This window comes from Chiloscyllium plagiosum, unplaced genomic scaffold (assembly GCF_037043375.1).
Source record: "Chiloscyllium plagiosum isolate Xiang-an unplaced genomic scaffold, Cpla_swu_hap1 HiC_scaffold_13, whole genome shotgun sequence".
Classification (NCBI taxonomy): Eukaryota; Metazoa; Chordata; class Chondrichthyes; order Orectolobiformes; family Hemiscylliidae; genus Chiloscyllium; species Chiloscyllium plagiosum.
In genome coordinates, this window is record NW_028270151.1 from 2,153,675 (window position 1) to 2,170,452 (window position 16,778).

The 16,778-nt window shown below is 43.3% G+C and overlaps 1 protein-coding gene across 3 annotated transcripts in view; it reads left to right on the top strand.

The window, feature by feature from the left end:
• Positions 1 to 757: 757 nt before the first annotated feature.
• nyap2a (neuronal tyrosine-phosphorylated phosphoinositide-3-kinase adaptor 2a) overlaps positions 758 to 16,778 on the top strand; it is a 343,027-nt gene continuing 327,006 nt past the window's right edge. The window contains exons 1-3 of one of the 3 annotated variants that reach the window (XM_087993277.1): positions 758 to 1,213; positions 1,406 to 1,986; positions 3,413 to 3,654. In XM_087993277.1, coding sequence (XP_087849403.1) covers positions 3,452 to 3,654 — 203 coding nt within the window. In that variant the 5' untranslated portion in view covers positions 758 to 1,213; positions 1,406 to 1,986; positions 3,413 to 3,451. Of the gene's footprint in view, positions 1,214 to 1,235; positions 1,987 to 3,412; positions 3,655 to 16,778 lie in introns of those variants that run through there. The other 2 variants (XM_087993278.1, XM_087993276.1) reach the window with 2 other exon arrangements.

A 16,778-nucleotide genomic window follows, 5' to 3' on the forward strand; every position in this document is an offset into this window, starting at 1 on the left:
GTGTAAGTGGAATACTCAGCAGCTGTAATCAATTGTGTAAGTCACCAGTTGTCTTCAAGTTCAATGAACTCTGTTCGTCTGCAGTTCCTGGTTAGACACACATTTCACCGAGCAAGGAACCCACCAGCACAGAAATTAAAAAATAAAAGACTCCTTTTTAACATTCTGGCTTTTAAGGGAAAGGCAATATATTCCCAGAGGATTTTGTGGTTCTTTGCTTGAGAATGAGCTGACACTGCATTAGAGGCTCCCAGCTGTAGACACAGCTTAAAAGCCGCTTTGATGGCATCATATAGAATAGTGTACAATTAGCTCAAGGAGCGGGTGGTGGTGGTGGTGGTGGTGGGGGGGGGGGGGGTTATCACAGAATTGCCAAAATTGTAGTTAGGTTGTGTCTTTGTTAACTGTTTTGATAAATGAAATCAAAAGGCTAAAAAAAATCAAACCATCCGCACGTTAGACGTTCAGACTCGGTTGCTGTCCATGGTGCTAAAACGCATCGTCAGTTATATAAAAAAGAACTATAATTCTCATCTTAATTTTTGGAAATTATATCAGAAAGACAGCTTCCCACAATGAAAGGCCAGCGATAGTTTGGGGACAAGCGGTTAAATAACCTTTTTGAACAAGATTTAATAAAAAAACCCTCCGGCTATTTCACCTTGCTGCCATGTTTCTGAAGCAGATGGATCTGTGTGAGGGATCATTTCATGTCTCTGTGCCTGACATGGAGCGGGAGAGGAAGGCAAGTCTGACATTCTGGAGCGACTGCCTTGTCAAATTGGAGAGATTGCTCATTTTACACAAATATCACGTGGTCGAATTCACCTTTCCCCATCACGTGAGAGCGAGCCACATCAGGAAAGTGTTCACTTTAAGCGATGTTCCTGGATGAAGGGGAGAGCGAACACAAGGTGGGCTGCTCAGTAAAAGGCAGTCGGTTCAGTTCAGTTCCTGTTGCCCTGATTAACGAGGGGAGGGGTTGCAGCTGAAGATGCTGCCCAGACAGCACACTCCCAGGAGGATCGGGAGCCCTGGGAACTGAGCTTGAAACCAGAGTCAGCTTGCGTTGCTGCTATAGTCACTGATCCCACTCCCCTCATCGATGGGCTTGGCCAAAACCTGTCCAGAGTGCTGGCATGTTGATCAGACGGTCAGTAAATACCTGCAGACCACACACAGACAGAAACAGGGCTGCTACTTCCACCAGAAGGTAGGCTGCTTTTTGCTCGGATCGCTGATTAATCCGCGGGTAATTTTAGGGACTGAAGCAGTTGAGTATTGTAAACTGCCAATACCTTCTTGAGGAGGGGTCTAGGGAGCTGGGGGGAGGAGATGATGATGCCACAAGAGAGAATGCACAGAACCTGCTGAATCTAAAAGGGAAAACATCTTTCCACTCCAGGAGGAAATCATTGGAAGATTCTGCTCTATCTTTACCGCTGCCCTCTGCCTGGGTTAAAACACCAGGAGCACATGAAGCTTTCTGGAGATCTGGAGGTGATTACATTAGGGTCGTGCCGTTTCCTTCGGTGTTTGAAAGTGGGTGAGAAGGAAAGTGTTTTTCGCGAGACTGAGAAGCAGGGGATAATTTCCAGGCGGACTCCCTTCTCTTTAGTTCCCCTCTATGGATGTGCATAAGAGAAACGCAGCACCTGTTCTCAATCTCAGCTAAATCCAACAACAAAGAAGCCAAGGACAAACAATCTAACAGGGAAAAAAAATCCACTTGCTATTTTCCGGCTTTTGTTTTGCGCACTACGAGAATCAGCAGGACTTAAAGACTCATGCAATGTGTAGCAAGGAAGGATTGATTTGAAAGCTATTGATGAACAGAGCCCACGTTTCTGGTGTCGGAACAGAAAACCCTTCAAGCTTCACTGAGCTGAACAGCCGGGACGGAATAAGGCTTTCTGTAAAAGTTAATCAGTTTAATGCCTACAGAGCAAACAGTGGCCTCACAGCTCCAGCCCTCAGCACATGTGGGTATGTTTGCAGATTTTTTTTTCCACATTGTCTGTTTTGAGTCAATCTGCTCCTGTGTTTCCGGGTTTTCAGTGAACTGCTCGAGGGCTGTAATGGCATTTCAGTACCAAAGTAAAAATTAACATAGATCAAGGTCATTATTTCACGGCTGGTCCGACAAAAAAAAACTCTTATTTAAACATTGATTTTCTGTTATCGATGGACTTCTTGTTTCATTCTTAAAAAGCAAGTGCTGCAGGTGAAAGAAAAGGGAGGAGAGTGTGTGCTGTGAGAAAGGTCCTTCAGTGTTCAGAAGGTTAAGTGGAATCAATTCCACTGTTAACCAGTGACTAGCTGGATAGTTTCAATCAGAGTAAAAATCCAAAACAGCTAATTTATATTTTTAATTAAAGCTATCATCATGTATTGCCTTCATAAGTCACTTCCTTATTAACAAGCCAATAAATTATATTAATAACTCATCTTAGCTGGCAACCTGAACACAGTACATTTTCATATAGTTTTATGAATCATTGATGTTGATATCATGGCAGCATCAGCCAGTACCATAACTTTGTGCTGGAATCGTTTTAGACATTCATTCAGAAGCTCAATCTATCCACTAAATGGGATTGCAGCCCATGATGCTCATGTACATCCTACATGCAGTTCTGACATTTACTGGAGAATCCATTTTGTCTGCAGTGTGCAATTTATTTCACAGCCATTACAGTTTGCCATAGGAAACATGCCTTTTTGTTAGTTTGCTTTAAAAAGACTTTTGCTTTGCTCTTGAATCTAACAAGGGAGTGGAATCAGAGTCTATTACTCCTCGAGTAATGTGCAGAAAATGTATGTACTTCCAGCCAGGGTGTTCACATTCAATGTACAAAAATCAAATTAACCGGCACAAATTTCCTTCCTTTTTGATTATTAGTCCTTTCCACTAAGAGGAGTAAACACAATAGTGTTTTCTTATCACTTCCAAATAGTTAAGTTGTCTGTCCTGGTGTATCCCATTGGAGCAATGAATGAGCAAGATGAGACAGACAGATGAACTTCAAACAGCTCTTCACGGCTTTCAGTTTTAACAGAAATAAAACAGCTTCCAGTCCATTTAAGAAAAACAAATCTCTGAATATTCAATTCTATCTTTCTTCAAAGTTGTAAATTGGAAGAAAAGATAATATTAGCAGGAGCTGCATGAGGTTTTATGCTCACAATAAAATAGACTCCAAGCTTAGCACACATTCCCATCACAACTGGCTAGATTGGTTGACTTTTTGGATAACACACTGCACCAGGGAATTGCACTTACACAACACAGAGACAAAACAAACCTTTAAGCGTAATTGTGGAGTATTTGACCTTACTGGTGCGAGCTATGATGAGTTATGTGAATGTGCTTGCTCATTTAGTACAGCTACTCCTTTTTGTAACATCACAGAACGTGCTGCTTCACTTCCCATCTGCTGTTTGAAGGAAGATGACTTCAAAGCAGGAAGATGCTGCCTTGAACAATTTTCTCCAGTTCATTGAAGACAAGGGACTGAGGGCTTACGATGCCTTGGTGATTCAGAATGCCTCGGACATTGCTCGTGAAAATGATCGCATGCGAAGTGAAACAAATTTGGCATACCTCAAAGAAAAAAGTGAAAGAAGATTGAGGCAAGAGGAAGCAATAAAACGGTAAATATTAAAATGTGTTTTGTGTCTGATTACCAATTAGAAGAAAAGTATACTCCAAGATCAAGGACATTTACAAAATAGCAGCAAGTGTTCTGTAGAGATATTTACAATAAATCATAGCATCATAGAAACTGAAGTGAAGAAAGAGGCCACTTGGCACATTCAGTTTGTACTGGCTGAGAAAACAGCCACATAGACTTATCCTATATTTCACTTCTGAGTCTGTATCTTTGTAGGCTTTGGCTCCTTCACAAACATATCCCAATTCCTTTTCAATCTCTTGCGTAATCTAGCTCTACTACCATTTCAGGCAAGGAGTTCTGAACTGCTAGCACTCCCTTCTAATCATTCTGTCAATCATTTCAAGCCTATGCCTTAATTGTTGGTCTCTGCAAAGGAGAATAATTCCTTCCCATCATTACACCTGAATTAAATCGTCCCCAGCCCAGAAGGACTAAAGTCCAACTGATCACATCTCTTCTCAGGTTCTCCATTGTCCTGACATACTTGCAATTCCTTCGATATTGTTTAGTGCAATCACATTTTGCCTACAATGCTGTGACCAGAACTGGATGCAGTACACGAGCTGTGGCCTAACTAGTGCTTTTGTAGTGTTCCCATGCAACCTCCCTGCTTTTATATATTTTGCCCAGATTCTTAAAGGAAAATAATCCATATACTTTCTTAACCATGTTATTTCTCTGATTTGAGGGTGTGGTGCTGGAAAAGCACAGCAAATCAGGCAGCATCTGAGGAGCAGGAGAATCGATGTTTTGGCCATAAGCACTTCATCAGGAATGCTCTTCTGATGTTGCCTGGCCTACTGTGCTTTTCCAGCGCCACAGTCTCAACTCTGATCGCAAGCATTTGCAGTCCTCTCTTTCTCCTATTTCTCAGACTTGCAAGCTTGGGAGCTGCAGAATGTGCACCAAGATCTCTTTGCAACTTTACATTCTACATTGTCCTACAATTGAAGGTATATTCACGAGCTCCACTCTCTCCCCTCCCCTCCCATGTGTTATCTCAGCCTTCTCTGGATTGAATTCTATATTCAAAGTTTGTGAGAAGATTTGTAGCTCGGGTGCTCGTTGCTGTGGTTCTGTTCGCCGAGCTGGGAATTTGTGTTGCAAACGTTTCATCCCCTGTCTAGGTGACATCCTCAGTGCTTGGGAGCCTCCTGTGAAGCGCTTCTGTGGTGTTTCCTCCGGCATTTATAGTGGCCTGTCCCTGCCGCTTCCAGTTGTCAGTTTCAGCTGTCCGCTGTAGTGGCCGGTATATTGGGTCCAGCTCGATGTGTTTGTTGATGGAGTTTGTGGATGAGTGCCATGCTTCTAGGAATTCCCTGGCTGTTCTTTGTTTCGCTTGCCCTATAATGGTAGTGTTGTCCCAGTCAAATTCATGTTGCTTGTCGCCTGCGTGTGTGGCCACTAGGGATAGCTGGTCGTGTCGTTTCGTGGCTAGTTGATGTAGCAGAAAGTGACATATAGAATTATAGGGCAAGCGAAACAAAGAACAGCCAGGGAATTCCTAGAAGCATGGCATTCATCCACAAACTCCATCAGCAAACACATCGACCTGGACCCAATATACCGGCCACGACGCAGACAGCTGAAACTGACAACCGGAAGCGGCAGGGACAGACCACTATAAATGCCGGCGGAAACATCACAGAAGCGCTTCACAGGAGGCTCCCAAGCACTGAGGATGTCACCTAGACAGGGGACGAAACGTTTGCAACAAAAACTTCCAGCTCGGCGAACAGAACCACAGCAGTGAATTCTATATGTCACTTTCTGCAACATCACCGCTCCATTGATATCATTCTGCAAGCTGCAGCTTTCTTCCTCACTTTCATACGCAGGACCAACTTCAGAATTATTTGCAATGATGACTTCAACATTTATGTCTAAATCCTTTTAGATATTGTGAGAAATAAAGCACTTAGCACATTGTCCTGCAGAATGCAACTGGCATGGCCTTCCAGTTGTAAGAACACTCACTGACCAGACTCTTTACTTCAGGCCTTGAAGCCAATTTTAGATCCAAATTCTCTGTTTCCTTTAAATTGCGTGGGCATTCATGTTTCTCGTCTGCCATGTGGGACCTTGTGAAAAAGCATTGTTAAAATCCATGTGGACTACGTCAAGTATACCTCCCTCATAATTTCTCCTTGCTACTTCCTCAAGTAATGTGATAACATTAGTCAGACACAACTTTACCTTCACAAATCGATGCTGACTGTCCTTGATTGACCTACGCCTTTCCAATGATGATTAATTTTGATGCTTGTAGATTTTCAGGATAATTTGCCCATGATCTATGTCTGCAATTACAGGAGTTATCTCTTTCTTTGCTTTTAAACAACAGCACATTGTCAAAGTTCTCCAGTTCTCTGGCACTCCATCTGTAGCAAGAGAGAATTGGAAACATGATGGAAACAGGGTCCTCTATTTCCCCCCAGTTCTTTTCTTAAATGCTTAGAATACATATCCTCCAATTAAAATTATGTTTTATTTTACAGGGCAAGAACAGGTTCTGCAATTAGATCACAAAATAATGTTCAGCTGCTGATAAGGTGCTTGTCAGAAATCACACACCAGGTTATAGTCCAACAGGTTTATTTGAAATCACAAGCTTTCGGAGCGCTGCTCCTTCATCAGATGAAGCCGCCTGACAAAGGAGCAGTGCTCCAAAAGCTTTTGATTTCAAATAAACCTGTTGGATTATAACCTGGTGTCGCGTGACTTCTGACTTTGTCCATCCCAGTCCAACACCGTCATCTCCACATGGTAAGAAACCCCTATTTGTCCAATTGTTATTAATATCCACATTCTCAGGTTGATTAAATATTGGTTTAAGACCATTAGACCATAAGACCATAGGAGGGGAAGTAAGACCATTCGGCCCATCGAGTCCACTCCGCCATTCAATCATGGCTGATGGGCGTTTCAACTCCACTTACCCGCATTCTCCCCGTTGCCCTTAATTCCTTGCGAGATTAATAATTTATCAACCTCTGCTTTGAAGACATTTAACATCCCGGCCTCCACTGCGCTCCATGGCAATGAATTCCACAGGCCCACCACTCTCTGGCTGAAGAAATGTCTCCTCATTTCCGTTCTAAATTGATCCCCTCTAATTCTGAAGCTGTCCTAGTCTCCCCACCTAACGGAAACAATTTCCCAGCATCCACCCTTTCTAAGCCATGCATTATCTTGGAAGTTTCTATTAGATCTCCCCTCAACCTTCTAAACTCTAAAGAATACAATCCCAGAATCCTTAACTGTTTATCGTATGTTAGACCTACCATTCCAGGGATCATCCGTGTGAATCTCCGCTGGACATGCTCCAGTGCCAGTATGTCCTTCCTGAGGTGTGGGGCCCAAAACTGGACACAGTATTCTAAATGAGGCCTAACTAGAGCTTTATAAAGTCTCAGTAGCACATCACTGCTTTTATATTCCAACCCTCTTGAAATAAATGACAATATTACATTTGTTTTCTTAATCACGGACTCAACCTGCAAATTAACCTTTACAGAATCCTGGACTAGCACTCCCAGATCCCTTTGTACTTTGGTTTTATGAATTTTCTCGCCATTTAGAAAATAGTCCAGGCTTGTATTCTTTTTTCCAAAGTGCACGACCTCGCACTTGCTCGCGTTGAATTTCATCAGCCATTTCCTGGACCACTCTCCTAACCTGTCTAAATCTTTCTGGAGCCTCTCCACCTCCTCAGTACTACCTGCCTGTCCACCTAACTTCATATCATCGGCGAACTTCACCAGAATGCCCCCAGTCCCTTTATTCAGATCATTAATATATAAAATGAACATCTGCGGCCCCAACACTGAACCCTGTGGGACACCACTTGTCACCGGCTGCCATTCCGAAAAAAGAGCCTTTTATCCCAACTCTCTGCCTTCTTTCAGACAGCCAATCCTCAATCCATACCAGTAGCTCACCTCGAACACCATGGGCACTCAGCAGCCTCCCGTGAGGCACCTTATCAAAGGCCTTTTGGAAGTCTAGATAGATAACATCCACTGGGTTTCCCTGGTCTAACCTACTTGTTACCTCTTCAAAGAATTCCAACAGGTTTGTCAGGCAAGACCTCCCCTTACTAAATCCATGCTGACTTGTTCTAATCCAACCCTGTGCTTTCAAGAATTTTGAAATCTCATCCTTAATGATGGATTCTAGAATTTTACCAACAAACGAGGTTAGGCTAATTGGCCTATAATTTTTCAGCTTTTATCTTGATCCTTTCTTGAACAAGAGGGTTACAACAGCGATTTTTCAATCATCTGGGATTTCCCTGACTCCAGTGACTTTTGAAAGATCTCAACCAATGCCTCCACTATTTCCTCAGCCACCTCCCTCAGAACTCTAGGATGTAGCTCATCAAGGCTAGGAGATTTATCAATTTTTAGACCCTTTTGCTTTTCTAGCACTTTGTCTTTTGTAATGGCTACTATACTCAACTCTGTCCCCTGACTCCCCTTAATTGTTGGGATATTACTCATGTCTTCCACTGTGAAGACTGACACAAAGTACTCATTAAATTCTTCAGCTATTTCCTTATCTCCCAGCACTAGACTTCCAGCATCAATTTGGAACGGCCCAATGTTTACTTTTGCCTCTCGCTTGTTTCTTATGTATTGAAAGAAACTTTTACTATCATTTCTAATATTACTGGCTAGCCTGCCTTCATATTTGATCCTCTCCTTCCTTATTTCTCTCTTTGTTATCCTCTGTTTGTTTTTGTAGCCTTCCCAGTGATTTCCCAGTGCTCTTGGCTACTTTACAGGCTCTCTCTCTCTTTCTCTCTCTGTCTTTTTCTTTGATACATTCCTGACTTCCTTTGTCAGCCATGGCTGTCTAATTCCACACACACTTCCCCCCAACCCCACCTCTGGTAACCTTTCTTTTCTTTGGGATGAACCACTGTACTGTGTCCTCAAGTACATCCAGAAAATCCTGCCATTGTTGCTCTACTGTCTTCCCCACTAGGCTCTGCTTCCAGTCGATTTTCATCATGCCCCTGTAATTACCTTTATTTAACTGTAACACCATTATATCCAATTTTGCCTTCTCCCTTTCAAACTGCAGACTGAACTCTACCATATTATGATCGCTGCCTCCTAAGTGTTCCCTTACTTTAAGATCTTTTATAAAGTCTGGCTCATTGCATAGCACTAATTACAGACTCCCTTGTGGGCTCTATCACAAGCTGTTCCAAAAAGCCATCCTGTAACCATTCCATGAATTCCCTTTCTTTGGATCCACCAGCAACATTATTCACCCAGTCCACCTTCATATTGAAGTCCCCCATGATCACCATGACCTTGCCTTTCTGACATGCCCTATCTATTTCCCGGTACATCTTGCACCCCTGGTCCTGACCACTGCTGGGTGGTCTGTACAAAACACCCATTATGGCTTTTTTTTGTCTTTGTGGTTCCTCACCTCCATCCATACAGACTCCACATCATCTCACCCCATGTCATTCAGTGCCATAGATTTAATTTTATTCTTAACTAACAAGGCCACCCCACCCCCTCTGCCCACCTCCCTGTCTTTTTGATAAGTTGTAAACCCTTGGATGTTTCACTGCCAGTCCTGAACCCCCAGCAACAACATCTCTGTGATGCCTACCACATCATAATTACTCATGATGATTCTTGAAGATTAAATAAGGTTTAATTGTCACTAGACAGCTTTTTATGTGAATCAATTACTTTTCTCCTAAACCAGCAAAAAAACAATAAATGTTTAAGTACTAACTGATCTTAAAAATCAGCTTCCATCTTTAACAAGTAGTGATGCTTTAAAAGTGATATCTCAGATGTGACAGATGCAGATGGGGTTATATTGCAAGGCTTGTTTATAATGTATCTGAATGAAAGTGGGTCCATGAGGCTATGGTGACACAGGCACCAGGAAAATCCCTTGAATCTCATAATGCCATAAAGTCATGCATTAAGCAGGATGATGTATATTATGTCCTCACTGATGTGAGTAACAGTAATGCTTACTTATTTTATTATGAAAAATGCTTCTGAGTTACAAATTGATGTTTCACAAAATGTTGAATGAAGGAGCTGCCTTGTGCAGAGAAGCCATACGTTACTGCCCAGTTTGTTCGATGTAATGATCACACTCAACATACACAAATGTACACCAGCATCTGAAGAATGTCAGATAATGCTCCAAAATCTAGGCCAAACACTCTACCTCCAGCCAAAATCTACCTCCAAACAAGAAAAACAGAGTGACTGGTCATTCAGCTCTCTTGCTGTTGATGGATGCTATGTTATATGTAATGAGTTTGCAAAATTTGTCTCCATCGAAGCATGATTGCATTTCAAAAGCAGCATTACCTGTGAGAGTTTTGAGTGTTTATCAGAGATGTGGCTTAATGCTTATATTAAGCAAATGTATTCTTCCTCTTGCATTCATTGATGACCCAGATATTGCTGGGATGGAATATCTCACACTGGAGCCTGGAATAATTTATCCTTCAACTTAAACCTGTTTCCCATACTTTGTTGAAAGGGTTAGCTGACAGAGAGAGACATTTGGCTCTGTAATGAATGATAGGAACAGAATTCCAGCTTTATAACCAATGGGATTTCAGGATTGAGGAAAATAAGGAGGTATGGAACAGATTATGGAGGTGAAGTTGAATTTATATTGGGCACAGGCTCAACCTCAGTTGGAATATTGCAGCCAGTTCTGGGTGCCACAGTTTATAAAGGCATTGGATACAGGACAAAGAAGATTCATGAGAATGGTTCCTATCCAGATAACCGACCCAATGCAGGCACAATGGGCAGAATGGCCTCTGACTGAATCATTGCGATTTCAGGGAGGAATAACTTTAGTTATGAAGATATGTTGGAAAACCTAGGGGTGGGTTTCCTAAGAAATGAAGGTGAAGGTGGCATGTCGGAAGATGGTCACGGTTATTCAAGGTCATCTCAGCTCCAGGACATCTCTGCAGGAGTTCCTGTGGCTAGTGTTCAGCTGCTTCATCAATGGCCTTCCCTCCATCATAAGGTCTGAAGTGGGGATGTTCACCGATGATTGCACAATGTTCAGCACCATTCATGATTCCTCAGACACTGAAGCGGTCCATGTTCAAATGCAACAAAATCTGGTCAATATCCAGGCTTGGGCTGACAAGGGGTAAGTAACATCCGCACCACACAGATACCAGGCAATGACCATCACCAATAATAGACAAATCTAACTTCCTGCCTTTGACATTCAATAGTGTAACCTTCAGTGAATCCCTACATCAACATCTTGGGAATTACCATTGACCAGAAACTCAAGTGGACTTGCCACATAAACACTGTGGCTACAACAGCAGGTCAGAGGTTAGGAATATTGTGGTGAGTAACTCACCTCCTGACTCCCCAAAGCCTGTCCACCATCTACTAAGCACAAGTCAGGAGGGTGATGGAATACTCCCCACTTGCTCTGGATGGGGGAATCTCCAACAACACTCAAGAAGCTGAGAAATGGCAGATGAAGTTCAATCTGGATAAATGCGAAATGATGCATTTTGGAAGGTCGAACTCGAATGCTGAATATAGGATTAAAGACCGGATTCTTGACAATGTGGAGGAACAGAGGGATCTGGGTGTGCAAGTACATAGATCCCTCAAAGTTGCCACCCAAGTGGATATGGTTGTGAAGAAAGTATGTGGCGTTTTGGCTTTCATTAACAGGGGGATTGAGTTTAAGAGCCGCGAGGTTTTGCTGCAGCTCTACAAGTCCCTGGTGAGACCACACTTGGAATATTGTGTCCAGTTCTGGTCGCCCTACTATAGGAAAGATACAGAGGCTTTGGAGAAGGTGCAAAGAAGGTTTACCAGGATGCTGCCTGGACTGGAGGGCTTGCCTTATGAAGAAAGGTTGAATAAGCTCAGACTTTTCTCTCTGGAGAGAAGGAGGAAGAGAGGTGACCTGATCGAGATATACAAGGTAATGGGAAGCTTGGATAGAGTCATTGGCCAGAGACATTTCCCCAGGGTAGGATTGACTGGTACGAGAAGTCACAGTTTGAAGATATTAGGAGGAAGGTATAAAGGAGACGTCAGAGGTAGGTTCTTTACGCAGAGAGTTGTGAATGCATGGAATGTGTTGCCAGCGGTGGTGGTGGAAGCAGAGTCATTGGGGATATTTAAGCGACTGCTGGACACGCACATGGATAGCAGTGAGTTGAGGGGTGTGTAGGTTAAGTTACTATATTTCACATTCGGATTAAACCTCGGCACAACATCGTGGGCCAAAGGGCCTGTTCTGTGCTGTACTTTTCTATGTTCTATTTCTAAGCTTGACATCCTTATAGAGGTTTACAAAATTATGAGGGGCATGGATAGGGTAAATAGACAAAGTCTTTACCCTGGGGTTAGGGAGTCCAGAACTTGAGGGCATAGGTTTAGGGTGAGAGGTGAAAGATATAAAAGACAGCTAAGGGGCAACTTTTTCACACAGAGGGTGGTACGTGTATGGAATGAGCTGCCAGAGGATGTGGTGGAGGCTGGTACAATTGCAACATTTAAAAGGCATTTGGATGGGTATATGAATAGGAAGGGTTTGGAGGGATATGGGCCGGATGCTGGCAGGTGGGACTAGATTGGGTTGGGATATCTGGTCGCCATGGACGGGTTGGACCGAAGGGTCTGTTTCCGTGCTGTACATCTCTATGACTCTGTGACAAAGCAGCCCCGCTTGATTGGCACTGCATCCACTCCCTCCACCAGCGACGCTCAGTAGTAACAGTATGTAATGTGTACAAGATGCACTGCAGAAATTCACCAAAGATCATCAGACAGCACCTTCCAAATCCACAAATACTTACATCCAGAAGGACAAGGGCAGCAGATACACGGGAACACCACCCCCTGCAAGTTCCCCTCCGAGCCCCTCACCATCCTGACTTGGAAATATATCACCATTCCTTCAGTCATGTTAACAACATTTAAGGTGTATCTTGACAGGCACAACATGAATGGGAGGCAAACAGAGCAATGGAAACCACAAATGGGCAATAAGAAGCGGGTCCAAATAAGGATTAGAATTGGTGCATGCTTGGTGGGCCGAAGGACGTGTTCTTGTGCTGTATTGTATTGTATCATTACTGCATCAAAATCCTGGAATTCCCTCTCTGAGGACATCGTGGGTCAACCTACAGCATATAGACTGCAGCAGTTTAAGAAGGCAGCTCATCGGGACGGGCAAGAAATCCTGGTCCAGCCAATGGTACCCATGTCCCACAAGTGAATGAAAAGATGAAATTTGACAAAGATACTCCAAATTATGGGAGGTCTAGAGAGAAGAGAAAGGGAGAAACAGTTCCCACCCATGATAGGACCAAACTTGGGTAAGAGTAATTGGTAAGGGAAGCAAAAGCAACATTTTAATTCAGAGTGGCTAAGATCTGGAATGTCCTGTCTGAGACTGAAGCGTTCAAAGAGAATTAGCCAGATATCTGAAAAGGAAGAAAATGTAAAATCATGGAGAGAAGACAGAAGTGCTGTTCGTTTGGAAAGTCCATGCAAACCATGCAGATGACACTAAGGTTGATGGAGTAGCAGATAGTGAAGGGGATTGTCAGAGAACACAGCAGAATATAGATTGGAGAGTTGGGCGGAGAAATGGCAGATGGAGTTCAATCCGGGCAAATGTGAGGTGATGCATTTTGGAAGATCCAATTCAGAAGTGAACTATACAGTAAATGGAAACGTCCTGGGGAAAATTGATGTGCAGAGAGAATTGGGTGTTCAGGTCCATTGTTCCGTGGCAAGTTCTTTACTTAGAGGGTGGTGGGTGCCTGGAACACATTGCCAGTGGAGGTGGTAGAGGCGGGCAGGATAGCGTCGTTTAAGATGCATCTAGACAGATACTTGAATGAGCAAGGAGCAGAGGGATACAGATCCTTAGAAAATAGGTGACAGGTTTAGATAGAGGATCTGGATCAGAGCAGGTTTGGAGGGCCGAAGGGCCTGTTCCTGTGCTGGAAGTTTCTTTGTTCTTTGCTTAATTGGGTTCCTTTGCACTGCAGTAGTTTGATGCTTCTATAATGTGGAAGATAATTGTGATGCATTGATGATTGTAAGGGATGGGTTTGTGTAGTATTGCATTGGATTTAACATCCACTGTATCTTGGTGGGAGTGGGGTAGATAAACAGTTAAAATTAAATAGTAAGATTTCCCCCTTCATTCCCAATAATCTCCAAATTTAGTGCAGTTGGTTTAAATATTTTTTTAAAGTTCACATCACCTTAGACCATCTGATGAGGGTTCACACACTGTGCTGTTTAAAGAGAGTTGCAGGTTTCGGATCCAGTGACAGTGACGAAATGGTGAGAGACTCCAAAATGGTGTGTGTTTTGGAGAGGAGTTTGGAATTGGTGCTGTCACAAACATCTGGCCCCCTGGCCTTCCAGTAGGAGAGTCTGTGGGAGAGTCTGTGGGTTTGGAAGTGACGATGAAGGTGGGGTAAATGATAGTGGTGCATCTTGTGGATGGTATACACTGCTGCCACTGTGCCCCAGTTCTGGAAGGAGGGAATGTTTAAGGTGATGAATGAGTTGTCAAGAGCCAGCTGCTTTCTCCTGGATGATGTCTAATGCAGCCCAGACTCAGGCAGGAACCTTCGGCATAAACACCAACCAGGCCTTATATTATTACCATCAGGGCTACTAAGTCTGTTTAACTGTTTCTGATCATAGAAATCTCTAGGATTCACCTAGATCCTGAAAAGGATTTAGTTTCCCTTCCTAGCTCCTAAAGCAGGCAGAAACCTGTTCCTTGCCCATCACCTATAATTCCACCTCACTCTTTAAACAATGTTCTGGTTGCCTATTCAAATGAAGCATTGAAATGAGGCCAAAGACTTTGAATACAAATGAAGCTTCGAGCTGGATGTCACCTCCCATTCTAATCTACTGTGGGTTCAAATCCACCCCACAGTGTGTTCGCTTTTTACAATAACCGACAGGTATCTGTGTGGTAAGTTCACATTTTTCACACTCTCATCGTATAAATAGTATAGTTAAAAAAAGACCAAAGTGATGCACTGCTCATATTACTGTATAAATAGCACAGCTGGTGGATAGCTGTCTGATGGGCCAGAATTTCTTGATTGTAAAGCAGTATAAATAGAATTGCTCATTTTCACACGCTGATATTTGTCATTGTGTCATCAGGCTACAGGGGGCAATTCTCTGGTTGTCAGCGAATTATGCAGCAGCTAAACTGCATTTTAAAAATGAGCAGATTTGTGATGAATTTAGATAGGAGAATGTTTGTGTACTTGCAATGGAGCAGAATAGTTGTCAAAAATAACTGAGGAAAAGTAACCATTTCTAACCATTTGAAGACATAAATGTGGACAAACCATTGAGCCTTGTTGGTAGGCTTCCCTGATTTGTTAAAGAAAGCCAGCGCAGAACTATCTGAGATCATGGCACCAATTTTTCAATGTGTTTAAAATCGAAAACTTCTGTTCTCTGCAGGAGTTCCTCAGGCTAGTGTCCTTGACCCACCCATCTTCAGCTCTCTATCATAAGGTCAGAAGTGAGGATGTTTGCCAATGATTGAACAATATTCATCATCATTCACCACTCCTCAGGTACTGAAGCAGTCCATGTCCAAATGCAGCAAGATCTGGACAATATCCAGACTTGTGCTAACAAGTGGCAAGTAACATTAGTGCCACACAAATGCCAGGCTATGACCATCGCCAACAAAAGAGAATGTAAACATTATGCATTGACATTCATTAGCAATACTCTCACTGAATACCCCACTGTCAACTTCCTGGGGGTGATCATTTACCAGAAATTGAACTGAATTAAGCATATAAACACAGTGGCTCCAAGAATAGGTCAGAGCCTTGCAGCAAGTAACTCACCTCCCCCAGCTCTGTCCACCATTGAGAAGGCACAAGCCAGCAGTGTAATGGAATACTCCCCTCTTGCCTGGATGGGGGCACCTCTAACAACACTCAAGAATCTTGCACCATCCAGGACAAAGGAACAGGAGTAGACTATTCAGCCCTTTGAGGCTGTTCCACCATTCAGTGAGATCATGGCTGATCCACGGCCTAACTCCATAACCCTTCTTACACTTGTTTAACAAAAATGTATCTACCTCAGATTTAGAATTAATAACTGATCCAGCAACCACTACCATTTATGGAAGAAAGTTCCAAACATCTGTTCCCCTTTGTGGTGGATACTCTGATCTTCAGAATGGTGGCTCAGTGGTTAGTACTCTGATCTACAGCATGGTGTCTCAGCGTTGAGTACTCTGATCCACGGCATGGTGGATCAGTGATTATTTCTTTATTCTACGGCATGGTGGCTCAGTGGTTAGTACTCTGATCTGCAGCATGGTGGCTCAGTGGTTAGTACTCTGATCTGCAGCATGGTGGCTCAGTGGTTAGTACTCCATTCTACCCCATGGAGGCTCAGTGGTTATACTCTGATCTAAAGCACGGTGTCTCTGTGGTTAGTACTTTGATCTATGGCATGGTGTCTCAGTGGTTAGTACTCTGATCTACGGGATGGTGGCTCAGTGTTTGATACTCTCTTCTATGGCATGGTGGCTCAGTGGATAGTACTCTGATCTACAGCATGGTGGGTCAGTGGTTAGTACTCTGATCTAGGGGAGCGTGACTCTGCGGTTAGTACTCTGATCTACGGCATGGTTGCTCATTGGTTAGTAATCTGATCTATAGCATGATTGTTCAGCGGTTAGTACTCTGTTCTACGGCATGGTGGCTCGGTGGTTAGTACTCTGATCTGCAGCATGGTGGCTCTGTGCTTAGTACTCTGATCGATGGCATGGTGCCACGATGGTTAGTATTCCGATCAATGGCATGGTGTCTCAGTGGTTAGTACTCTGATCTACAGCATGGTGGCTCAGCATTGAGTACTCTGATCTGCGGCATGATAGCTCAGTGGTTAGTACTCTGATCTGCAGCATTTTGGCTCAGTCGTTAGTACGCTGATCAATGGTATGGTGGCTCAGTTGTTAGTACTCTGAACTACAGCACGGTGTCTCAGTGGATAGTACTCTGATCTATGGCATGGTGTCTCAGTG